The sequence below is a fragment of the Sceloporus occidentalis genome, unplaced genomic scaffold (genome assembly GCF_023333645.1).
Source record: "Sceloporus occidentalis isolate IW3139 unplaced genomic scaffold, rSceOcc1.0.p SCAF_33, whole genome shotgun sequence".
Taxonomy (NCBI): Eukaryota; Metazoa; Chordata; class Lepidosauria; order Squamata; family Phrynosomatidae; genus Sceloporus; species Sceloporus occidentalis.
The window spans coordinates 9,138,629-9,166,347 of record NW_028317013.1 but is presented as its reverse complement, the minus strand read 5'-3'; the positions used below and the strand labels follow the sequence as shown (position 1 = coordinate 9,166,347).

The 27,719-nt window shown below is 42.4% G+C and overlaps 1 protein-coding gene across 1 annotated transcript; it reads left to right on the top strand.

The window, feature by feature from the left end:
* The first annotated feature begins 4,425 nt into the window (after positions 1–4,425).
* On the top strand, positions 4,426–27,231 carry LOC149298409 (solute carrier family 41 member 1-like). The gene is made up of 10 exons (XM_089487573.1): positions 4,426–4,797; positions 19,295–19,402; positions 24,253–24,324; positions 24,550–24,694; positions 24,823–24,969; positions 25,156–25,303; positions 25,472–25,551; positions 25,653–25,787; positions 26,657–26,805; positions 27,046–27,231. Exons 1-10 carry the CDS (start codon positions 4,426–4,428, stop codon positions 27,229–27,231), a joined length of 1,542 nt encoding a protein of 513 aa, XP_089343699.1.
* The last annotated feature ends 488 nt before the right edge of the window (positions 27,232–27,719 follow it).

The window sequence follows — 27,719 nt, the reverse complement described above, 5'->3', positions numbered from 1 at the left end:
ATAAACTACACGTCATAGAAACACCAGCAGATAAATTATACAGACATTCCTTATTGTCACATCAGCATACCTAGGAACTTTCTAAATGAGCTGACCCTGAGACGCTTGGAATATTAACCATTTAATAGCCCATTGACAAGATTTTTATGTAGTGACTTGCCAAACGTGTTAACCAAATGGCTCTAATACCGGTTCTCATGGGAACATTGACATCATTTTTAAAAGGTTCACTTAATTCAGGGCTCAACAAATCACAGGTCGCCATGGCGACTGAGAATTTTGTCCTGGCGCCTAGGTGTTTGTCAGCCTGTTACATCCCAAAAAAATGCCCCCTCGTTGCCACAATCGTGGGGATCGCGGGGGCGCTGCTGCCCAGATGTCTGGGCAGACCAGCACAGCCACCCCGAGCCTTTGATTCTGTAAGTTGAAAACGCGATTGCCGGCAAACCAGCAATTGCGTTTTCAGCTGCCACAGACAGCTTCAGGAAAGGGGTGGGGACCTGACACAACATCCCCCTGCTGCCTGATCGCTCCATGAGAGTGACAGTGCAGCGTTAACCCCAATGCAACTTCAATGCAACAATTGTGTATGAGACATTCGTGGCATTGCAGGGGTTAACATTTGTCCCCCACAAGCTTGTGGGGACTAAATATCAGTCAATGCTGTGCTCCAATGGACCATAACATACCGGTAGCAAAAGTAGCTTAAGGCTACTTCCTCTTCTGGTATTTATCCTATTAACTGAACTATCTCTATTTAACTATTTAAATGCTTCTATTGTATCCCCCCCCTGTCACGTCTTTCTTCCAGGCTATATATGTTAAGATATGAAGACCTCCTGAGGTGCCCTCTAAATGACTGGCGCCCAACATCTTAAGCCACAGTGCTGGTGACAGTAGACAAATGTAAATAACCCAGGGGAATACAGTTTTATGGCAGGTTACTCAATGGGTTCTCCCCAATAAAGCTAGAATGTCTGAAAACACAAGCCATATGGAGGTTAACCCTTCATGTGTCAGAACCAACAATTCATACCCTGCATGACACCTACTTTGCAATATTTCAAGGAAAAACTGGAACGGGGTATGGGAAAGTGTGCTAAGTTTGGAAAGTTTGCAACAATTACCTTTATCACACGCCATTTGTTTGAGGAATACGATGCTTCTATATTAACCCGTTCAAGACAAAGCCCTTACATGTAGGGCTCACAATGCATTGTTTTTAATGGGTTTAAGAACAACCCATTGTCCTTAAGGGGGAATTATAATAATACTAAGGATCAGTTAAAGTTGAATGTTCTGTATGATTTATAAACCTATGAAATATAAATAACCGGAACACTGTTTTTCTTTCTTCACCTAGAGAAGTCATCAACATTTAGATAGTTCATGTCAGTGTCCTAAAGTTGTATCTGAATTCGTATTGTTGTTAAAAGAACACGCCAGACATCATATTTACTTTAATGCAGGCGATTCCTTTCAATTTTTCTTTAGTCCCCCTGGTAAACGTAACAAAGGATTCTGCATTTGCGCTATACTCATTCCCAGAAAGCTCCAGCGCTGGCTTGGTGAGAAATGACAATGGGACTGCTTCCCAGTTTCTGATTGGCCGTTTCAAGTGGTTAACAGTGGCACAAAAAAAGAGTGGTCTCTCTATCAGCCTTGTTCCTTCCTACATCCCTCCTGTTACAGTATTATTAAGATTAGGTGGTGCTTATTGAGCATTTCATGAGCTCCAACATGAACCACCCGCATGCATGCTTAGAAAATGCTTCCACTGACTTCCGCAGAAGTGCTTTCATAAAACTGATTGCTTCAAGCTGCCATGGAAGGCATAGTTTGCTGCAACTTCTCCTTAAGGTAAGTGGCATATTGTTTTTCCACCCATACTAGTAAAGCATACATATTAAAATGTATTCTTCACTGGTGGAGCTGTATGGGATGCTAATCCCTATAAATAAATACAAAAAATGCCCAAATTCTTTTCAAATGCCCACTCTGGTTTCTCCGCTGTAGCTGCCTGCATCATGTGACTACCACAGTCACATGACCTATGATGTAATCTGAGGTCCTACTGGAAGTGAAGTGGCCAAACGTTGCAGTGTTTGAGCTGCCAGCCTGGGGAGAAGGAGGTGGGTGTAAAGAGCTTATCGCACGTCTCTGCAGTGCTTGCCGATTGTGCCGAGTCTTGCTGTGAAGTTGCCGGTGTGAATCCCAACACCGGTCCGGGTTAACGTGCGTTTAATATCACTACTTGGGCATTGTGTATTGTAACGCGTTTACCGATGGAATGTATGTAGTACTAGTTGGAGAGATTCTCCTGTCTATAGGCGCTGCGTTGGTGAACGGATTCAGTAGCAACAGATGATTTCATGTGCATTTCCCCTGTTGCTTTCTAACGGTATGTGACAATGTGTGGCTCGGCGGCGATCGCCTTATGTATTTTACTATATAACATAATGTAAAGATAGTCGGGGCCAGTTATTTTTAGTTTTAAGACTACCTTTTTTTTCTGGCAATTATTTCACAGCCCTGTCCTGTGTATTGTCTATATCCCCCAATCTATATGTGTCTATCACTGCGTGGGACCCCAGTGGATCTTTTAACTGGCCCTGTGGCACCACCAGCTAGGATGGCAGACACTGCAGGAAATCCTTCAGATCCTTTCCCTCTAGGACATGTGGAATTGTATGTTGTCTCAGCAAAAGTGAGAATTGCTACACTGTTCTATAACAGGGTTGGCTTTGTATGCTCTTGTTTTATATCTGATGGGGATAACTGGAAACTTTGTAAATGGGCTGACCCTGAGATTAACCCCTTAATAGCCCATCATGAAGATTGCATGTATTGACTCATCAAGTGTGTTGCCCGAATAGCTCTAATATCAGCCCTGATTTGAGTCACCTGCGTTAAAGCAGGGATATGAACGGTGACATACTCGTAGTAAACACTCTAATTAGGAGTTCTAGGTATCATCAGATCAATGTAGAGTATAAAAGAGTCAGCTCCAGACTGTGTGAGCCTGAGATTGGAGCGAAAACCCTGAGAGTTCCCAGGTACGGTAATTGGTGGTTTGCAGATAGCCAGACTGTATTTGTAACTAGGAATCTGCACTGCAGATGAGATCAAATTACTGTTCAGATTCACTTGCATTAGAAGTTGTCTGCTGACAATTTTTCGGGTGCAAGTTATGTTTGTCATCAGTCTCATGTAAGCGAAATGCCCAAGAAGTATGCATGCTGGAATCTAGTTTAACAAAGTGTTTTGGTGGGTGCTTTCGAGATATTCTGGGACTCATTATGTCTCTGTAGGACAGTCCTTGCAGATTTGGGGTGGAAGCTTCTTGTTACTTTAAATAAAGTTCCTGTCTAAGTTGTTGAATGGAGGGGTGACATGAGGTCAACTGAGGTCAGCCCCTCATTACCACCATGACCTGCTTCTGAAGCATTTCTGTTCTACTTACTAGGATAACACAACCCTAAAGTAGGCATTTACATCCTATGTGGATCCGTTTTGTGCTTTTTTTAATGGCTTCCTATGTATTATTTTTAAATGTTTTCTGAACAGGACTAAATAGTACATATTGAGGATTTCGTCTGATGTGCTTTATTGCTGGATTTGCTCCCCTTCCCGGGCTCAATGCTGTCAGTACTATCCTGAAAACAACTGCATGCCTTGGATGCCCCATTCATTTTTCCGCAACATAGAAACAAAATGCTAGCACATGGGTATATACAAAAGTTAAATTCTATTAAGGAGCCCGAACTGTAGATGGTACCAGATCCATTGTACAGTGCTACTGAATATGATAGCGCTATATATAGTCCTCTTGCTTTATGAGTGTAATATTCATCTGTGCTTGTAGACTGCAAACTCTGTTAGACTATTATTGTATAAGATTATTTCTTGATCCTAGTAATGTGCTAAATAAATATGCTGAAATAACTAAGTTATATCGCTTAAGGGACCAGGTGGGACATCCGCAGTGGTGTCCAGTTTGTAGGCTGAATGCTCACGTATTGCTGCTCACATTTCTGAACATTAGGTATAATGTTAACATAACAGTCTAGATAGCACCACTCTAGAATGTATGAATTTTATCTGAATATTTGTCACTGGGAAGAATAAATCACAAGTTTGCTTAGTTTTAGTTCTTTGCTAGGATGGTAAGATGGCATTCTGTGCATTAATGCATGTATCTCTGTTCTGCTCTGTTTTAGGACCGTGTTCCTGGAAACCTGTGGAATTCTGTTACTCACTCCACATCCCACTTGGGTGATTAATGGGGAGCACTCCTGTTTCTTCACTCTTCACAGCCAGCGGGGGCACAGGCTATATTGGAAGGCTCTCTCTGGAGTGCTGGCTAGTGTTGTCCTCAAAGGGCAAATATTGTCTTGACTTTGGTAACTGCTAGAGGTTGTTACCATGGTGCCAGTTATAGATCATAGGGAAGAGTGTGCAACCAATGTGGCAGTCCATCCTGCTCTTGAGAACCTTCAAGAGCTGGATGTAGAAAATGACTCTTTAATGGCGACTCCAGGGTTTCTGGGTCCAGAAGAAACACAAGTAATTATCATAGGATCCAGAGCTAACACCAAAGGGGTGCAGGAGGAGGATGCCTTGCTGGAAAATGGGAGCCAGAGTACAGAATCTGAGGACCCCAACACAGACCTAGCTTCCGATCCAGTGGTGCCTCTGAAAGAGACCTCTGTCTCCATAGGGCTACAAGTACTCTTCCCGTTTCTGTTGGCTGGATTTGGAACGGTGGCAGCGGGGATGGTTCTGGATATAGTGCAGGTGAGGGAAAATAAAATATGAATCTTAACTCTTAAGATGGTTGCCAGTGTTATGTGTTATACTGACAACAGATAGCTCCTTTAAGTGGCAATTGCCGTCTTCGTACTGTCAATAATGTGTGAAAATACACATTTTAAATGCTGACTTACATAATAATATGGTTGCCTAATAATTTGGCGAAACACTTTCATTTTTTCAAAAATGTGATCAATTACCAATTTTGATAAACTCCTTTGTTATGAAAGACATATCCTAGTGAGAGGCCTCGACCAAGAGGGGTTATTTTGCCTTGCATGTGATTTGAAGTTCTGCTCCCCATATATATATATATATATATATCTTGCACACATTCTGTATACACATACACACACACTAACAGTATCCTTCAATTCCCTTCTGTATGTTCCGTGCAGCCTGTATCTCGCTTACTGAGCGGCGATCCAGTCGGGTCCAGCAATCATCCTTTCTCACTGACTTTGTGCAAAAAGAAGAGGTAACGTTTCCAGGCATGCAGTGTTGGTGAGGGAGGATTATTGCCACTTGGCAGACGGGTGAGAGATATGGACCTGCCAGAACGTTGGGGACCTGGAGCAATTGGTGCAGAGCCCCTCAGAACGCAATTGCTCTGCTGTTATTTCGCCCTGGGCTATAGGTGTAAAGAGGTTGCATACTCAAGGGGAGATGCGTTTTCTGAAAATACCCCCAATCACCCAGTGTCTCCACTCCAAATGGAAAATCCACCTCCCCAAAAGGAACAATTGGTGCTCTGCAAACCTGAGGGTCGAAATTGAGACCTTCCACATGAATGCATTCAGTCCGCAAAGGTAAGCGGCGCTAGATTTCCGTAAAGTGAAATCGGTAATCTATTTCCATAATGATATAAATCACTTTATCCTTAATCAAACATTAAAGAGGACACTGAGCCAGAGATGTTGGAAAAGTGTGTCTGGCTCAGCATACCTTTTATTGTTTGATTAGGAATAAAGACATTTATATCATTATAGAAAGAAATTACGGATTCCCCTTTACGGAACTCTAATGCCGCTTACCTTTGTGGGTCAAATGCATTTTCTCCCTAGAGTTTGTACCTACCCTGTGCTATATTGTGTACTGTGACCTTCATCGGCTGTATGTACAATATACATGAATGTAAAACCACATATATTGATTACTTTTAAGAAAATGTATTCTGGTTAAGTTACTTACTAGTTAGTTTGTAATTTATGGGGAATTCAAGGGGGAAGAATGTGTGTATAATATTAAAGTAGTAAACTATGCAGCAAAACTCTAAAGAGAATCTGTTTAAAAAAGAAAAAAAAAATGCCCTGGCCACTCGCACGGCAAAAATATACCTCTACCCCCAGTTCTAGATACTTGGACCTCTGATGGCCTGCTGTACGTACGTCTTTATGACGTTGCCAAGCAAGGGAACCGGGAAGGAAAACAAGCAGAGTGTTCACTGAAACGATGATCAGATTTCATCCAAACCATAGAAGCCAACTCTGTTTGCTTTACCGGAAAAAAATATTTGAGTGTAAGGTTAAATGCACAAAGTGTATAATTGCTAATACATGTTTTGAGAAAGGAGTGCAAGAACATTGGATGTAATATGAAATAACATTCTGGTTATATCCAGCATTAAACTATATATTCTAAATCCTAGTAGGTTTGGAACACAAAGTTTTAGTTATATTCCTTTTTTTCAATTGAATCACTTTTGATTCTTGAATACTAATAATTTCTTAATTTATTTTAAACCTCTCTTGCAAAACCGGTGATTCAACTTGATCCATTTTTATTCTTTTAATTTTTTTGTTAAATCTGAGAGACCATTTTAAATGTAACTTTGGCACTTCCTTGCGTAACTTTTACGTGGGCTTTTCACTCTGTTTGTGTTACTGGTAACTAGGATCAGCGTTGACTTAGAGCTATGCCGTTCTTGATCTGTATCTTCCTACAGACTCCCCGTTACCTTTCTGTCCCTTGAGAGAAATCTGAGCCTTCCTTCTTAGTTATGTGAAATGACAGGGCCAGTTGGCTTCATGTCTACAGTGGTGTCTCCAGCTTTCATATTTAGGGGGGGGCACAATGGGGGCCAGGGACCAAAGTAGGGGGGCCAATTATAAAAGGTACATATACACTATATATAATATATATTGCGTTAGACGTGCATTTTTAAGGACATAATATGTACTTATCACTTTGAAGTAAAGACGTGATTGAAATATGATTTCAAAATAATAGCTGAACTGGCAGTTAGTTTTCATTCTTTAATATTAGCCCCTGCTGCCAATATGTGTATGTATGTGTGTATGTGTGTGTGTGTATATATATATATATATATATATATATATATATATATATTAGCCCCTGCTGCCGGTATATAGAAATATTAACCCCTGCTAGGGATATATATTAATATTAACCCCTGCTGCGGATATACATACAAATTATACCCTGCTGCCGATATATATTAATATTAGCCCCTGCAGCCAATATATATAAATATCAGCCCCTGCAGCCAATATTTATTGATAATAGCCCCTGCTGCCGATCTATATATAAATATTAGACCCTGCTGCCAATATGAATATAAATACTATACCCTGCTGCCAATATATGTTAATATTGGCCCCTGCTGCCAATATATTGATAAATATTAGCCCCTGCTGCTGATATATTAATATTAAACCCTGCTCCCAATATATAAACATATTATACCCTGCTGCCAATATGTAAATAAATATTAGCACTGCTGCCAAAACATATATAAATATTTGCCCCTGCTGCCAAAACATATATAAATATTTGCCCCTGCTGCCAATATATATATAAATATTAGACCCTGTTGCCAATATATTTTATAGTGAAAGAATTGGACCCTACCCAAGCATTTCCTTGGGCCCCGCTCAACGCTCCCTTGCATGCAATAACTCCCTCCGCTACCACCCCAAAAAAAATATATTTGCCACACTGACTGCAGATCAAGGGAAGACAGTGAGTGCAGTCTTCCCTCCTTCTGACTGCACCGTGACATTGAGAGGTCCTCTCCCCTGTAATCATCCGCAGAGTCCCTTTGTCCCCTCAGTTACTAAACCATACCGCTCTTTTACTTACACCCTGTAGTTCAGGTATAGATCAAATAAACAACACGTGGAAACAGCACATGCAACTGAATAAGACAAAAAAAACTTGTATTTGCAGGTATACATAAATAATGTATGGAAACATAGCATTGCAGGTATAAACCAACAGAACACACAAACCCAGCATTGCAGGTATAGATCAACTGGAAATCACATGTAAATTCAGCACTGAAGGTATAGATCAAATAAACAACGCATGGAAACAGCACTCCAGGTATTGATCAACTGAATAAGACATACACATCCTATATTTGCAGGTAAACATAAATTATGTATGGAAACATAGCAGATACAGATCAACAGAATAACACAGTTGGAAATTACATATAAACTCTGCATTAACGGTATAGATAAAACCCCCTAAATTACAGGCATAGATCACAGGTCGTCAACCCTGACCAGCACCCAAATTACACATACACAGGACGTGCCGTCTTTGTTGCCAAACAGCCCAGCATGAGTCAACATTGTCCCCAAACAGCTGAACGTACATCATCTTTGTACCATAAACACGCTACCTGTGCCATCTTTGTCCCCAGTGCTTAAACACCCTGCTTATACCATCTTTGCTTTTTTGACAAATCAATAATACACCTATGATTCACAAACACTTTTACAGTCACTCACTAATTCAGCGGTGGGATCGCGAGGCCTCTGTCTCACTGTTTTGCCACGGTGCGCGCGGCTTCACTGCTGAGAGACGGAATATGACGTCATATGGCCTCGTGGAGAAGAATGAGAGGGGGCGAACGGTTGCTAAAAACGTATTCCTCAGCGACCGCTCTGACTCTCTCTCTCTCCTCCGTGTCTATTACAAAATAAAAACCGGTGTTTCAATTTGGGGGGCACACGGGGGGGCACAGCATGATGTAGGGTGGCCCCCTGCCAACGCCACTGCATGTCTACACTAAGAAAAAATAGCTTTTTCAATAGTGGGTCAAAAAGTTTGCATCTGTGTATGAATATATATATGTGTGTGAAGGCTAATGTATATTAGCCTGTAGTTGTGGGAGGGGCTATTGTTACTTAACCAGTGGCGTTGCTACAGGGGGGCAATTGCCCCCCTATGTTATTCCCCCCCCCCCGCCGAATTTGGAATAAAGTCGCAATGCCACTTTAAATCCCGTTTTTTTTTTTTATGCAGAGAAGAGAGAGGGGCGCCTAGCAACCGCTCGGCGCCCCTCATTCTCCTCCGCGAGGCCTCTACCTCTGTCCCGGTGCCAGCATTTCATGCTGAGCGCCGGAATATGACGTCATATTCTCGCGCTCAGCAGTGAAGCAGTGGGCACCGCAGCAGAGCTGGAAGACAGAAGCCTTGTGCTCCCGTCACTACAAAGGGGGAGGGGGTAGATAGTGAGTAGGGAAAGGGGAGGGAGAGAGGGTAGAAAGTGATTAGGGAGAGGGGGTAGATAGTGAGGAAGAGGGTAGTAAGAATATTGAAATAAGTAAAGAGTGTGAGTTAATGTGTGGATGAGTTGTCTGAATGAGGGAAAGCATGAGTTAATGTGTGGATGAATTGTCCGAATGAGGGAGAGCATGAGTTAATGTGTGGATGAATTGTCTGAATGAAAGTGTGAATTAGTGAGTGACTGTAAAAGTGTTTGTGTGTATCATAGATGTGTAATTGTGGAAGTGCAAAGATGGCACTAGCAGGATGTTTGAGCCTTGGGGACCAAGATGGCACAGGCAGGGTGTATATGGGACAAAGATGGCACAGGCCGGGCTGTTTGGGTTGTGCTGGACTATTTGGGGACAAAGATGGCAAATATTATGTATGTTATCTGAGTGCTGGCCAGGTTCTATGTGGGCAGTGTGGACGCCAGGGCTGGCTTTGGGGTGTGCATCCTGTGATCTATGCCTGTAATTTCTGGGGTTTTAAATATACATTTAATGCCGTGTTTGTATGTGAATTCCAGTTGATCTATACCCGCAAAGCTGGATTTTTGTGTTATTCTGTAGATCCATATCTACTATGTTTCCATACATTATTTATGTATACCTGCAAATACAGGGTTTTTATGTCTTATTCAGTTGATTAATACCTGCAATGCGGTTTCCATGTATTTATTTGATCTATACCTGCAATGCTATGTTTCATATATTTTTATTGTATACCTGCAAATACAGGATTTGTATGTCTGATTCTGTGTGTTTGATATATACCTTCAGTGCTGAGATACATGCAAAGCTGGGTTTGTGTGTTAATGTGTTGATCTATACCTGCTATAGGCAGCAGGGTGTAATATATATATATATATATATATATATATATATATATATATAATCTGCAGCAGGATCTAATATTAACGAAACTGCCAGTTCAGCTATAATTTTGAAATCATGTTTCAATCATAGTCTTTACTTCAAAGAGATAAGTACCAATTATGTAGTTAAAAATGCATGTCTAACGCATATATATACGATGGGGCCATCACATAAATCAATAATAAAGGGAGGGGCTTGCTGGGGGCATTAATTTAAATAGTGGTGGTTGGAGGTGATCATACAAGGGTGTGGGGGCACCACATTAATCTATACTAAAAGGGTGCTGGCTGGGGCATCAATACACAAGGGGCAAAAACACTAAGGGGGCTATAAACAACAATGCAGTGTGAAAAATCCATCCTGGTGTAGATGTCTGTGACGTAGATTGTGTCCTGCTGTTTGTGTGTTTTTGGTTATCCGTGTAGCAGAGCCTGTCCTGGTGTGTGTGTGTGTATAGGTGTTGGTGTGGCAGAGCCTGTCCTGGTGTATGTGTCTGGGTGTCGGTGTGACAGAGCCTGTGTTGGCACTTAACTTACAATAGGAATTATTTCATTTATACTTATCCAGAGATAAAATGCCCTCCTGAAGTTGTAGTGACTTCAGGGGACAAAACGCTCAAGACCCTGAAATCATTTAGTGGAAATGTTATTTATTGTGTTATAATTAGGGCTGCAACTAACGATTATTTTCATAATCGATTAGTTGGCCGATTATTTTTTCGATTAATCGGGTAAAAAAAAAATAATAATAATAATTAAAGCTATATTTTAACAAGAACTCAAAAAATACCAAAAAAAGCTTTACTAGTAAATATTCATGTAAACTATTTTTGCCCAGTTATGCACATCTCACCCCCAGCTTGCCTCTCTGTCCCAGAAATGCATATCAGGAGGGGTATAAGGCATATCAGGGGACAGAGTGGCATATAGGAGGTATAAGGGGATACCTCCTATATGCCACTCTGTCCCCTGATATGCATTATACCCCTCCTGATATGCCTTATAGCCCCCTATATGCCACTGATATGCCACTTTGTCCCCTAATATGCCACTGTGCCCCCTGATATGCATTATACCCCTCCTGATATGCCTTATAGCCCCCTATATGCCACTGATATGCCACTTTGTCCCCTGATATGCCTTATAGCCCCATATATATGCCACAGTGCCCCGAAATGCCACTGTGCCCTCCTGATATGCCTTATAGCCCCCTATATGCCTTTACCCTTGATATGCCACCATGCCCGATATGCCTTTTACCCCATATGCCACTGAGATGCCACTGTGCCCCCTGATATGCCTTATAGCGCCTTCATGCCACTGTGCCCCCTGATACGCCTTATAGCCCCTTTATGCCACTGTCCCCCCTGATATGCCTTATAGCCCCTTTATGCCACTGTGCCCCCTGATATGTCTTATGCCCCCCCGATATAAGAAAAACTGACATCACTAAAATTGTTTTTTTTATATTTATTAAATATAGACAAAAAAAATACACAATACAATATAAATATATGGACAATAAATCAAATATTCTAGACATAAAAAAACCCCCCACAAATGCACATAATTAATAGATCCCGCAAAAATTCTACCTGCCCCACCAGGGGTTAATATATCAACAGAAGAAACACAGGGCAAATGAGCATAAAAATAAAGATAATACTTACCCAGTGCTGCTTACTTGTCCTGTTTTTCTTCTGTTGATATATTAACACCTGGTGGGGCAGGTGGAAGTGGCAGTACACAGTGCACATCGCGCACTAAAATCCAAATCCCCAGCAGGCGCTGCAGCGGGACCTGGATCCTCTCCGGCAGCCGGTAGGGGTCTGTGTAATGCGCGCAGACAGCCGCTTCTCCCCTCCGCTTCCGTTGGGGCTTCCATGATGGAAGCCGCACCGGAAGGTCACGTGACGCCGGGTTCAGTAATAGAAGCCCCGGCGGAAGTGGAGGGGAGAAGCGGAGGATGTCTGCGCGTTTTGCACAGACCCTCACCGGGTGGCAGAGAGGATCCAGGTCTCCTGCAGCTCTGCGGGGGGTCTGGATTCTAGAGTTATAATCCGATCTCTATTTGAGATCGGATTATAGAAGGACGGGAGTTTTTCAGAGCGTTTGCTCTGAAAAACATAATTTTATAAATCGATAAAAATCGATTCAACTAATCGATTATGAAAATCGTTGACAACGATTTTCATAATCGATTATTATCGATTTTATCGATTCGTTGTTGCAGCCCTAGTTATAATATTTATTTCCAGCATTAGTCGCACTAAATTGTGCCTTCAGGCTTCCCATGTTGAATGATCAAGTATTCTGTTAGTCCAATAACAAAAGTATCATTCCATAGCACATTACTTTGGGCTATATATATATATATATATATATATATATATATATATATATATTAGTTTTTTTCCGTGGTATGATTTAATGGTGGAAATTATTAATGCCCCCCCCCCCCCAGTTTGACTGTGGTATCTTGTGTGCCCCCCTATATATTGTTTCTAGAGTCGCCACTGCCTGCAAATCAGGTTTTTTTTGGTTATTCGAGAGGGGGCACCCCCCCTTCCGGTTATACTTTGTTTTCTCGTTGCTTGCTTGGTCATTTATTAACTCATTTACGGGGTCTAAATGGGGTTTTGTTGTTGGTACAGACTGCTTTGTGTATGCATGGCGCTACGCAGGTGCTGTTAATTCAAACATAAACCTTCCCAAGCCCCTTTTACACATTTTTAGAAATTTCTGTGTTCCTTTTACTAACAGTGCCTAATTATAACATCTGTGTTAAAGGTGTTTTTACTGTTAGCAGTACACTGGAGCTATGCTGGGTACTTTTCTTGGTTTGGATTGTTTATATGGATGCATGGTCACACAGGTGCAGTTCTCATACTCAAACTTTACTAAGCCTGTTTAACCTTTTTACTACCGATACCTGTTAGATAGCTCTTGTCCTGCACTACACGTCATTAAGCACGCTCTCTTTCCTTCATGCTTTTATACTGTTGAGCTCATGTTACTATGTCTGCGCTTTTACGGAGGTTCTATTACAGCTTGGCCGTGTGATAAATCTTGTATGTTCTTATGTATTCTCTGTGCTGGTTCTTGTATGTGCAGGTTACATTTGTTGTGTATTTCTGGTAGTAGGCACTGTTGCTGTTCGCTGGCCCCCCTTTTTATTCATTATTGCTGCTTGTTATTTAGGACAAGTGGTTTGTTTATGTATATTTGTCGCGTTTGGTCTTCAAGTACTTTCTGTTATAGGTCTTACCTAGTCTTCTAGTCAGTTACCAAGTGGACCACCACCTCAGGTACTGCTATTTGCCTCTTGTTGCTAATTCAGGTATTCATGGTTGGCCTCTGCCACTTCTGCTGGGAGGCGGTTCCATGTATCAACCGTCCCGCTCGGAAATTTTTCTTCACGTTACTCGACACAATTACAGCTTGGCCGTGTGATAAGTCGTGTAGGTTTTTTATGTTTTCACTGTGCTGCGTGTTATTTAGGATAAGTGTCCAGGTCACGTGATTTGTTGCTTTGATCTTCCAGTACTTTCTGCTGTAGGTCGCCTCTTAAGCAGTCTTCCAGGGGACTGCCTCCTTAGGTACTGTTTTTTCCTTTTGTTGCTTATTGAGGTACTTGGTTTTATCTCGCTGTCTGGTTTCCCAGTCCTATAATTAGATTGCCGGCAGGTCAGTTCCTGTCATTACAACCGGGCCCCTTCCAATAATTGGAAGAAACAGATGTTCCGTGGGGTTGCTAACCTTAGAGTGTCATGTTTAGTGAGTCAGATAGGGGGAAATATTCTCTATTACAGAGACCTCGTTACGTCACCGCATAGGTAGTCGGCCTCCTTGAACTAGGCAGTTGTCCACCCCCCCCTTTTGCCATTTTAGTCTATGCAGGCTACTGCATATTTGCACTGATGGCATTGGGCCCTCCCAAAGCTGTACCGAGTACACTTTTATTTTTGTTTGTTTTTTTTCCCCTACCAATGCCCCCTGGTGCCCAGTTGCAGTCCTGGGACCCTTATGGTTTTTCTGGTTCGGTAAGCCAGCCTTCTTTGGTTCATGCGACCGGGGGTACTGGCCATTGGTGCCCAGTTGCAGTCCTGTGAGCCTTGTTGTTGGTTCTTTACTGGGAACCTGAGAGCTAGTCCTCTTTTGCCCTTCCCCAGGGAGCCGTTGTCGTCAGTCACGTTTATCAGATATGTTAGGTTATTACGTACCAGGATTGGCCTTAACCTGCTCGCGTAATCGGGACAGCCTCGGCGACGTCCAAGAATAAGGTTCCAGCCCATGTGATTAAAAAGCTAGGCAGAGGAAACTCCTCCTGTTTCTCTCTTTATATCTCACAACCAATTATCTCCACTAATCCTATTCGTTTGCCCCTAGCACAAATGTGAAGGCTAATGTATATTAGCCTGTAGTTGTGGGAGGGGCTATGGTTATTTAACAAACGCCTCTCCCTTCCACAGCTACATTACGGCGCCTAAGGTTGCACTACCTTGCCCCCCCCCCATATTCATTTCCTTCCTTTTATTTCTTCTTTTCTCCTCTATCCTTTCTTTCATTTTCTATTTACGGGGTGGCCCTCTATAGGCCTACCTAGTACGTCGGTCATGGCACACCTCAGACCAAATGGACCCTCTCCTGGTCTCTGGTTCTCCGTTCCACTAATCCTATTTGTTTGCCCCCCTAACACAAATATATATATATTAATTTGACGGCAGATAAGAACCATTCGTTCCATCTAGTCTGCCTGTTTTCCGTGATGTGAGGACTCAAACTTTAATTGTTTTTTTGTTATTTATGAGATGGCTTGTTGCGCTTTACGATTTTAAATGTACCTTATTTTGATATCGAAAATGTATCCGCTTTATGACAATCTGCCTCTCTCCCTGACTCCCTCTCCATGTCCCCTTCCTCCACCCACCATCCCATGTGGAAGGATAAGTCATGGGTATGTCTGTCATTTTCGTGTCACACGTGTTAAAGCTCACTCAGATAACTTTACACCAGACCTGCCAAGGCAGTTGGAACTGGACGTGCAGGGGATATACCGAGGTGACCTGTTCCGTGACACGTGTTTGTCATCTACAGGATGTATGATTCCTACTCGCCCTTAATAATGTTTAACCGTTCCACTACAACAGACCTGGGCAAAGCACGGCCCGCGGGCCACATCCGGCCCGCTGAATAGCTCGGACCGGCCCGCAAAGAGTGTCCTGGTGACTCACCAATGAGTCCAGTGTCCCTCCCCGCCCCGGTCACTTACCTTAAACTCCTGTGTTGGAAGCGTTTGTCTCGGGTGCCGGCGCTTTACGCTGGGCGCCGGCATATGACGTCAGACGCCGGCGATCAGCAGTGAAGCGCCGGCACCCGAGACAAACGCCTCACGCTTCCAACACAGGAGTTTAAGGTAAGTGACCGGGGCGGGGGGGGAGATCCTGAGAAGGGGGGGTTAGGGAGTTAGAGGGGAGATACTGAGAAGGGGGGTTAGGGAGGGAGGTCTTACTGTGTGTGTGTGTCTTACTGTGTTTGTGTGTGTGTGTCTTACTGTGTGTGTGTGTATCTTACTGTGTCTGTGTGTGTCTCACTGTGTCTGTGTGTGTCTTACTGTGTCTGTGTGTGTCTTACTGTGTCTGTGTGTGTCTCACTGTGTCTGTGTGTGTCTTACTGTGTCTGTGTGTGTGTGTGTCTTACTGTGTCTGTGTGTGTCTCACTGTGTCTGTGTGTATCTTACTGTGTCTGTGTGTGTCTCACTGTGTCTGTGTGTGTCTCACTGTGTCTGTGTGTGTCTCACTGTGTCTGTGTGTGTCTCACTGTGTCTGTGTGTGTCTTACTGTGTCTGTGTGTGTCTTACTGCGTGTGTCTTACTGTGTTCATAGCTTATTCAGTTATTGTAATAAATATTTTAGCCCATTTTTTAGCTCAAAATATTTTTTCCTTTTTTTTCTCCTCTAAAATCTAGGTGCGTCTTATCAGCAGGTGCGTCTTATAGAGCGAAAAATACGGTATGCACTCCGAAGCCTTGTTCATTTTGTTCACTTCTGTGCTGTGCTAATAGTTATTCAGGCCTTACTTATTCAAGCACCTCTACCAATGACGTAGGCTTGAATAACTTTATTAAACAGCACATAAGTTAACAAAATGGACAAGGCTTCGGAGTTTGTAGTTTGTAGAGGTCTGGCCCTCTAAAACCATTCCAATTTCTCATGTGGCCCCATGGGAAAATTAATTGCCCACCCCTGCACTACAAGAACGTTAAATGCCTTGGGGAGGAAAATCACATGGTACAAATTTAGTTCCAATCCTAGAAACAGGAATCGCTCAAACGATTGTGGTTCTATTTGTAATCTATGCCTTAACAGTAATAGTACACTCTCCATATTTTTAGAAAGACGTTGAGGAGAATTGAAAGGGTACATAGCGAGGTAAAAAAAACCAACCTGTTAATTATAGTTATAATGTACGCTACTTAACACACATACACATATAATATATATATATCTCAGAAGCACTGATGTTCTAGTTCTTATAAGCTATTATTGTATATGGTGCAAATAGAGACTACAGCAGCTGACCTTGGAAAAATATCTGGTCAACACAGACCCCAGCTGCAGCAGACATATACCAACCTCATTGTATATTGAAACAGAACTGCTTTATGACATCATATCCCATTGTTCTACTTAATGGTAAAGTGGCAGAGGGTTACGGTGAGTGAATGATTCCACCTAACCGTGCTTTCCTCACTTAATGCACATGATAGCTGAGAAGTCCATTGAAATTTAAATGCTGTTCCCCTTTGCAGAAGTGCATATGCGTTTGCCCCTTTGCTCGAAACCCCAGCTATTCTCTGCATTCATCCTAACACATCTCTGGCGGGTGATAAACTTACTGCTAATCAGCTGTAGCACTAAGCAAAGGTCGCACAGCCAAGTAGCCGATCGGTGGTAAAAATCATTGGACTATGGAGGAGATAAGGAGCTCCAGCTTTTTATTAAAGTGCATTGGATGGCTAGTGTGTCCTTTTTTAAGAGAGTTGTTCCCGTTTAAACATTGCTTCCTAGATTCATTTAGTGTAAATTAGAATGTAGTGGTGGAAAACCGATTTCATGCTTGATGATAGAAACTAAAATGACCTCAAAGTATAGATTTCCTGGAAAACAACCCAGTGTATCTAGGGGCTGCCTCCCATGCTTAATGAAGTCCTAAATACACCACATGGGCAACATCTGCATAAGTGTCTCTCCCTCAGCAACCCCTTTCCCGTGCAGTCGGTGTTGTTTAGGGTCATGTGACATTGTCAGCTATATATATATATACAAAAAAATACTGCAGTTTTTCTGAAGTAATACTGCTTCACATTTACTGCAGTTTTACTGCATTTGTACTTCACTGTACTATAGTTATTTTTGTACGGAAGTACAAATGCAATAAAGCTACAGCACATTGAAGTAAAACTGTAGGTTTGGAATAGAAAAAAAAAAGTGCAGTAGTACTGCAGTAAAAGTGCAGTAAATGTGCAGTATGCAGTTTTTTCATGTCCAAAAAACTGCAGTATTACTTCAGAAAAAACTGCAATAATTTTTCGTAAGGGATCCCAGACAGTTTGTGGCATTGTGTACATAGCATGTTGACAGGATTGGAGCCATAATTGTGAGATTCTTACAATTACGATATGATTTCAGGCCCTGGAGTTGTAATCAAACGCTATAGGTTTAGTTCTAGTGTGTGGGCACAGCACCACCTCCATTGTGCAATGTTCGCACCAGACTTTGTTGGCAATAAAGTGCTCCCATTGTAATCAGTTGGTGGAAATGCGCAGTGGGATCATTAGACACCCTGGAAGACTTACAAGAGTACAGTGATGAATACAGCTAATAAGCAGGGGCAGGGATGATCTCACTATCCAAACCGGTGATGGCTAACCACATCAAGGCCTCTGTTGTGCCATGCGACCTGGTTGGTGACTGACTGGTTAATTGTTTTAAATTGTCCCAAAATAAAAGGAGAACTTGGTCTGTTCATACAGACTACTGTTTCAATGCTCTGAAACAGTGCACTGATTTTGAGTGATAGTGAGAAAGAGGAGAGATACAGAGAATGATATAGAGGAGAGAGAGTGGGTTCCATCTGAGAAGCCACCAAACACCTTGCACCCGTCCTATTTAATCTAAATCCATTCATATATTTATATACATTTAAACAGGATGGGTACAAGGCATTTGGTGACTTCTCAGATGGAACCCTTGTGCTGCTGCCACTGCCTTTTTGTTGGTTAAGATATAAGAAAAGAAGGGTTAAACATAATGCAGCTTATTCAAATTCCTGCATTTATCCTCAACATTATCCTGTATCTGTCTTGCCAAAATAAACGGTATCTGCCAAGCTATCTGGTGTGTGTGTGTGTGTGTGTGTGTGTGTATTTTAGTTTTTCGTTCTTCTGGAGGGTGAAAACCCTGCACTTCACCAGGGGTAGGCACCAACATGCGGTGTTGGCACTTTGAGGTCCACAACTTGGCTTCATGTAGAAAATCTAAACTTTCACTGTAAAGCACCAGACTTTTAATCCCTGCTTTTAGAGGACTGCATTGGGAGGCGGGTCCCTCTTGCGCGGGCGGTCTTGCTGGTGCTGTGGTCAGGCACTGTACCTGCGGGTCCCGGTAATCCCGCGCAGTCCCGCAAGGCTGCCTTCTCGCTGCTCCCTTACAGTGTCTCCTCTCTTGCTCCGCCCAGGAACAAAATGGAGTCACGTGATGTGACATCACTTCCCGTGGCTCCGCCTTGTTCCTGGGCGGAGCAAGAGAAGAGAAACTGTGAGGGAGCTGCGAGAAGGCAGCCTTGCAGGACTGCGCGGGAACTCTGCAGTCCAGGTAAGGAGGTGGGCGGGATTGGCCACAAATGTGGCGGGAGCGGGCGGGATTGGCCACAAATGTGGCGGGAGCGGGATTAAAAAAGCCGTCCCGCGAAGGGCTCTACCTGCTTTGGGACAGCTTTCATCTCTTACTCCTTTGTATATTTTGGTAGCGATTCCCTACCGAATTTTAATATCTGGCTCAAAATCTTGCCCTGCCTATTTTTCAGCACTGGGATGTCTTCACAGAGGTGACAGAAGTTTTTATCTTGGTCCCGGCTCTGCTAGGCTTGAAGGGGAACCTGGAAATGACACTGGCATCTCGCCTTTCTACTGCAGTAAGTTCCAATTTATTTTGTTTTCTTTATGGAAAGGTCGGGCAAGTCCTGCTGAAATATACTAGTAAGTGAGGAAATAAATAATTTAACGAGGACACTCTTCTATTGTATGGATCAACCCCTTTGTGACCAACGACGTGCCAGGTACTTCATGAAAAAATGTCCCTATACAACCAGTGACGTATGTGGTATGTCTTGATTTAAAAATGGTCCCGCCTCACTCTGATTGCAGGGTCACCTGCATGTGATCCACAGCGAACACATGCACTGATACAGTAAGATGACAAGCTTTCCTTTTACCTCTGTTCTCTGGCTCCAGGGCCGGACTAGGAATTAAAACCACCCCTGGAAATAATTTAATACAAACCCCATATTTCCTGGAGCCATTTTTCGGCACACTGCACATGTCAGGTTCTAGCCAGGGACAAATACATATGAAATACATAGTATCCTAGTATCATTGTGGGCTGGGACCAACTGAGAGCACCAGTATGGGGGGGAGGACATATTAAGTTTTTAATTTTTAAACGTATTTAAATTACTGAAAATGGTTATTTAAGACAGATTATTTTCACAGTAGGTAATAAACAGTGCAAGTAAACATGTAGCGCTCCAAAAAATTAATTAGAGCTAAAGGTTTAAGACGGAGCCTGAGGTAGGGGGAACATGTGCGATTATCAGAGTGTATGTATATCCCTGACCATTACACCAACAGAGACTTTTATGACATCACATTCTAAATACATAGACATTAATATGAAGTTGAAATCCCCCCTCCTTTGCAGCTATAACAGCTTCCACTCTTTTGGGAAGGCTTTCCACAAGATTTTGGACTGTTTCTGTTGGAATTTTCCCATTTGTCCAGTAGAGCATTTGTGAGGTCATGCACTGATTTTGGATGAGAAGGCCTGGCTCCCAATCTCTGTTTCTGTTCATCCCAAAGGTGTTCAGTTGGGTTGAGGTCACGACCAGTCAAGTTTTTCAGCACCAAACTCATCCAACCATGTCTTTTACGGACCTTGTTTTGTGCACCACTGCATGGACAGAAGTATTGGGATGCACATCTTAATTATTGATTTCAGGCTTTGGGCTAGGCCCCTTACTATCAGTGAGGGGAAATCTTAATGCTTCAGCATACCAAGATGTTTTGGACAATGCTATGCTTCCAAGTTTGGGGGAACAGTTTGGGGAAGACCCTTTTCCATTCCAGCATGACTCGGTGCACAAAGCAAGATCCATATCACCCTATATGACACCACAATCACCCCCCCCCTCCATCTTCATGCCCTCTAACATAACTTCTCATTATCGCTGTACCTATCCTTGCCATTCCAGGTGGCACAGGTGAAGAAGGCTCTGTCTACTAGGTAGGGCAGGAAAGGAGACCTGTTGTTTCCTGCCCTACTGAGGTAGGAGGCTGTAGCTTTGCTCCTTACATTTTTTTGTTTTCTTGGAGCCCCGGGGGGGGGGTCCGTTTTTCCCGGCAGAGGTCCAGTAGAGGATCCAGGGAACTGTGCTGCAGCGGTTGCAGCAGTACTGCGATGTCGCAGTTTGATGGTCACGGTGGTTCATCCTTCGTTCGGCACTACCCACAGCCCAGGGGGCTTCCTGGGATTATCTATATGCACCGGGCACCTTCTGACGGAGGAACGAAGCTTTGCAGGACAGAAGCATTGGCGTAGGAACTCTGGGGGGGACAGATCTCCCCGGTAACTCATGCAGGGGGGACCGGTAAGAAAGAAATCCCCCCCCCCCCCCCCCCGGGCTGCAGGAGGAGAGAGAGGGGTGCTGAGCGGTCGTTTTCAGCAACCTCTGCTCCCTGCTGCCACCCGACTGCAGTGGTGGGAGCGTGAGACGTCATATGCCGGCGCTCAGCAGTGAAGCCGTGCGTATCGCGGCAGAGCAGCGAGACAGAGGCCTTGCGCTCCCACCACAAGACTGCACGGTAAGTGGCCTACAAAGGGGGGTAGGGAGAGGGTAGCTAGTGAGAAGGGGGTTAGCTAGTGAGTGAGCTTGGTGTGGGAGCAGAGGGAGTGATTGCATGCTAGGGAGCATGGAGTGCGGCCAAAGGAAATGCTTGCCTAGAGTCCAATTTTTCAAAATTTAAAAAAAAAGTTTTTGTTACAAAGATTAGCTGTTTTTTCCTATATTTAATGTATTAAATGTACATTATTTTTACCAGTGTTTCAAGTTATATATTGTACGTGTTTGCAAAAAAAAAAGAGATGGGGAGAAAGTGGGGATCTGATGGGGAGTAAATGCTGCGCCCCCCCCCCTAGATTTTTAGGGGTTCCTACACCCATGGACAGAATTCGGAAGTCGTCCTTGCAGTTTTCTGACGTTTGCGCCAAGCACACACTGGGATTGGTCCGCCCCCAGTGCAATCGCTTCCCTTTTTTGCCAATTGCGTGTCACTTCCGGCGCATGGAGCAGGTCACGGAAGGTCAATTTGAAGCAGGGCCTTCCGGAAATGGTGTTCTTCCGGTCCTTTACACTTAAAACGCCAACATGGGTGAGATCTTTCCTTGTCTCTGTGTTGCATGTATTTCTGCTTTTGTTGTGTCTTCTCTGCTGTGCCTGTGCCTTAGGACTTTGGCGTCCTTGCTAGAGTATGTGCTGGTTATCTTTTTTAAGTTGGAAGGGATTTTTCTCTGTTATCCCTTCTGCTGGTTATATCTTTCTGTTTTATTCTCAGATATGTCTGACAAAAATCTTGACAACCCGACAGAGAACTCCCCTCATAAAAAGTCTATGGGGAAAACCAAACAAAGCATGCTCTTCCTGTAAAAAGACCCTGCATGACCCATCGGCTAAGCTGTTTTTCCTGCTTAGGACTGCTTAGAGGAGGAAATGTTCACTTGCTGCCTAATATATCCCACCCACTGATAGGTGCCACAAGATTAACCTTATTCACTTCAGCTGTCAGTGGTCATAATGTTATGGCTGACCTTCTCATTCTAACATACATACATACATGCGTACATACAGAGCACTCCCTCACCTCGCCCCAGCTTTCTCTCTTATGAGCCTGCAACTTTCATCTGTGTTGAGGCCGCCAATAAAGAGCATGTACCAGCCTACGGGTTTAGCCATGTCTGCCCCTTCTTTTCACTATGATTGTGAGCTGGAGAAAACCAGAGAACCGTAAGAAACGGCGATTATCTAGGTCCCAAGACCTATGTTTCAAAACACCTGTCCTTGCCTAAAGGGTTAAAGTTTTTAAGTTTTACTTAATATCATGTAGTTAATGTGGTGAAGGTTAGTGGAGAATTAGGGTTGAAAAAAATAAACATTTTAAGGTTTTACTTCTTTTATTTATCAGGCAGATTGATGAATATATTTTTAGTATTTTTTTTCCCGTTTATACTAGCTGTGTATCATTTATATACCTGTAAAATTGTGAATAAATGTTTTTGTTTTTAACTATTTTTTTTTATAAGAAATGTTTTACATATATTAATATGCTCTGGTCCTTAGGTTAAACAGCATGTAATCTCTCTTTAATATTGAGAGCTAAAATGTAATACTTGGCTCCCAGCTGATAAAAAGAGATTTTTAAGGTTGTTTTTAATGCTTTTTTTTTTTTCTTATTTGCTTTCCTCTTCCTTTCCTTTCCGAGCATGCATTAAAATAGGTGGTGTATTATTGAGTCTGTGTATAGAACAAATCCACCCCCCCACAATCCATGTACATCTGTGACTGATCATTTGCTCAGTTTGCCCTTACTATCTTGAATTTTTTCTGTGGTCACAATGACCTGGTCACATAACCCTAGTGTCATCTCTGCTGATTCAAATCGTACCAGCGCTTGACCGCAGCAGGTCATAGGACATTGTTTTTAGAAAATGTTTACAAAAAAGGCAGTCCTTTTCTTAAAGAGAAATGGGCACAACCACTAATGAGTGTTAAAAAGGATTTCATACCCGTTTTTTCTAGAGATTCGTCTACAAATTAGTCCTAAAAGTTGAGTGAGTTATTTTTGACTTGGCTGAATAAGAATAATTGTCTGCTCTGAAACACCCCCAGTTGATACGGTTTCCAGAAATTGTATTGGACTGAAGACTTTAGGTATACAGCTGGTCCTACGCAAAGCAGCAGGCTATTTTCTGCAACAGACCTCACAGCACGTATTGCCATTTGGAGTAGGTGACCTGCCTGTATTGGAAGTGACCCCCTACATGGAACAGAAAGCCGATTCCATTCTGACCGCCAGTTGTTTAAAGGAATTTGACCAGCTTCTACCAGTGGATGAATTATGCAGTTGATAGGAAACACCATTCTTAAAATATGTTCAAGGGCATAACCTGGCTGCTTGTAGTCTTCCTTATGGATTTTGGCATGTTTAGCCGTTACAGCCACTAAATGTGAATTCTCCATTAGGATACACCCCAATATGATTTGTTAGAAACACATTTTAGGGTTCTCCCTATTTTTATTTCCCTACTTTTTTGCTTGTAGATCTTTGGTAAACTATACTCTTTTAAACCTGATATCTTCCAGACAGTTATACCGACTAAATCATAAATGGTAAATGATTTTCCATTAGGTTCTGTGGGCTAATAAGACTTAACTGCATGCTTTCAAGAACATCGCTGTAGGCTATGAGAAATTCTGCTTTTGCCAAACCCAATCGCTGTGCTATGAACAGTTCTGTTCTGAGGTGTCCAGGAGCAAATGATGGTGAAATGCTGTCTCTGACCCTTGCATTAACCCCCTCCTATAGTAGTATTTAAATAATATTTTGTGGAAATATTTACCCGTCCTGTTTGTGTATTTAATATCATACCTTCAGAAATACAGATGGGAACGTTTATCATAGAAATAAATACTTGTCTATATCTTCATTGTAGGCCAACATAGGTCAAATGGAAACTGCCAAAGAAAAGTGGGCAATGATTACTGGCAACATGGCATTGATACAGGTAGGCTGCACCATTATGTGAATGGGTTGTTTAAATTGTATTATATAATATAAGGGAAAGGACTTTTATTACCTTTGTCATAAACGGTAAGCATTGTGAGTTTAAATAACAGATTGCATTGCCTAATTTAATTTTACAAATATTTTGCGTTTATTCTTATTTGAGGCCTTTCTAGTGTTTGTGTGTGAGATTGGATTCTAGAGAAATTTCATATTTTTTTTTCAGGTTCAAGCCACAGTTGTTGGCTTTCTAGCTTCCATAGCTGCAGTTATTTTTGGCTGGATTCCTGATGGCCACTTTATCATCAGCCATGCTGTCTTGTTGTGTGCAAGTAGTGTTTCCACTGCATTTATAGCTTCCCTGGTCCTGGGTGAGTATGTTGGCCTCTGTTTTATGTATTGAGTTTTCTTGTTCAGCATTTCAAACCTCATTGCCATAGTTTTGGTTTTAGTCAAATATCACACTTTTGTTCCTAATATCAATATATATCTTTTGCAGGCTTGGTAATGATTGCTGTGATTATTGGGTCCAAGAAGTTGGGTATTAACCCAGATAATGTTGCAACACCCATTGCTGCTAGCTTAGGAGACCTGGTTACACTGGCATTGCTGTCTAGCATCAGCTGGAGACTCTATAAAGAGATGAGTAAGTGTCATATCCATGCACTCGAGTAAGGGAACCTGTTTCCACGTGGGGGTACTTGGATGCTCAAGGGGTACCTTTTCTGTATAAATAAAGATCTTAAATATGTTGAGGTGGGGCTTCTTGGCTCAATAAGAGTTTTTTATGTGAATAAATGACCTTTATGATGTCTATTTTTAACTTTCATAGAAAATCATATCTATATCAATCCAATTGTCTGTGTGCTGTTTATTGGCCTGCTGCCCATCTGGATAGTGATTGCAAGGAAGAACCCAGCAACACGAGAGGTGCTTGCTTCAGGATGGGAGCCAGTGATCATTGCCATGGCCATTAGCAGGTTTGTATATGACGCTGTTATGCATAGCCAATATTCATACTATCACTGTAGTCAGTAGGACTTCATATATGAAATTCCTTTTCTGGAAAGGTCAAATTGTTTGGAGGCAGATGAAAGATGGCTTTGCTGTCAGATTGTTAAGATATCTTCTAATGTTTGTAATCTTAGTATCGGAGGGCTGATTTTGGATAAGACTGTGTCCAATCCAAATTTTGCGGGAATGGCTGTCTTTACACCTGTTATAAATGGTAAGTGTTTTTGTTATTTATCTTATATCTAGTTGTTCTGTAACTTGTCTGTTTCTAGCAAGAAAAACATTTACCATTACACACCTTCTTCCCCTTTACAGGTGTTGGGGGAAACCTTGTTGCTGTTCAGGCCAGCCGCATATCCACCTACCTCCATATGTTAGGGTCTCCAGGAGAAGATTCTGGACTCATTCCTCGCAAGTGCCCGAGTCCATGCAAGACTTTCTTCAGCTCAGGTTAGCGAGTTAGTGCTTTCTGATTTTTGTACCGTGACTACAATGTCCGGCCTAAATGTGTGGGCAACAGGGGTAGCAAACACAAAACATCCCAATGATTTAGAACATAAAAAACCTACCCCATCTTTGTTGGTTGGTTTGTTTTTTTTCCAATTCCTCCAAGATGGGGAGTAATCTAAATATTTGTTCTGGGACAAAGTGAAAAGTGGTAGTGTGCATACAATATTAAAAACAATACTTATCTTTCAGGGAAATGTTAGATAATAAGGCATAGAGTACCTCATAGTGTAGCATGTTCAAATGAGGAACCCAAATCCTCCTTTAAGTGTACTCACAATCATGCACCCTTTAGGATCTAGACTCAAAGATATCCAGCATTCAGGAGGAAACTTCATAGATTTTGGTAATTAACTTGCCACTAAAACCTGGGATAGTGGAAAAGGTAACTGGTATTTAAAAATAGCTTTAATATGACACTGTGTGGGGAAGCAGTCTCCGAATGTACTCCTGTAGCGTGAGTTGAGGTTTCAGCTTCTTTGTCGTGGAAGCTTCCCTGGCCCCGCTAACGCCTCCTCTCCGTGTTCCTCGACCTAACGCGGTTACGTTGACACGCCAATGGAGAAGTCCATTGATGAAGCACTGACGGCGAAACTCGTTGATATCACGGCGTAGGGTGGAGGAATATTAGATGTGCACCCCCTCCTTTTTTGTGTTGTAGGCATGTTTGGAGGGTATACATGCTAGGGGAGTTTTCTTTTTGCTGCATTTTAAATCCAAATGGTCAATATTCCAGAGTGCCCACATCAATTACACATTGTTTATTTGCACTAAACGCTGGTTCTGGGCTTAATTTTGATTTCCCCCCATAGATGTGAACTCCCGCTCCACACGTGTTCTCTTCCTACTGGTAGTACCTGGACATCTTGTTTTCCTGTACACTATCAGCTCAATGCAGGGTGGGCACACCACTATGACTCCTATCTTCATTGGTTTCTACATGGCGGCAGCATTGTTTCAGGTTTGTATATTTTGCTGCATTGCATAATAACCCATAAAACATGAATCATTTCAGCCTAGTAATCTCCTCTTAATTATGAGAGAACAAGCCTTTGGATGGCATACAAAGAGAAAATATGTAGTTTCTTTCTGTTATGATTTGTACCAAAAAGGCGTAAAGTGCATATACCCCTTATATATCAGATTGTCCTATGATCTTGTTTTCATTATGGTGAATGATGACTTGTTCTTTCTGATACAGGTTTTGATTCTCCTTTACATTGCTGACTGGATGGTACACTGGATGTGGCGCAGAGGGATGGATCCAGATAACTACTCAATCCCATATCTCACTGCTTTGGGAGACCTTCTCGGAACTGGGCTTCTGGCTCTCAGCTTTCATGTGTTGTGGCTTATCGGGGACAGAGACACTGATGTTGGAGATTGATTCATACCTTTTTATATGTGAATGTCTTTCTTAACTTGGACAGTGTGGTCTCTGGTTAAACAGATGGGCACCACCATCTGCCTGAAGGACCTCCTCATTAAAAAAAAACAAAAAAAAAACTGGAAGTGCAATTTCCCTGCTAGTTCTGCATGCAGGCGTCTGTATGAGGCAATGTGTGTTTATTGTGAAGTTGGAAGCTCCCAGATTTTGTATTGCACTACAACCTGTATAAAGGTTGCATCTGGAACTTCTAAAATGTTCTATAAAGTAATTATGAAAGTAATTCACTTTTGCCACAGGGAAGCTGTAATACGGACCATTGATTTTTTTTTTTTGTCATTAGTCTTCCTTTTCCAGTGTGATGAAAGTATCTTTGTGGCTTCCTGACGTTGACCTCATTAACCCATTCATCACCACAAATGTGCAGCATTGACAAACTTGAAGGGCTATTCTTTTTTACACACCATTTTTACATTCATATCTGCATA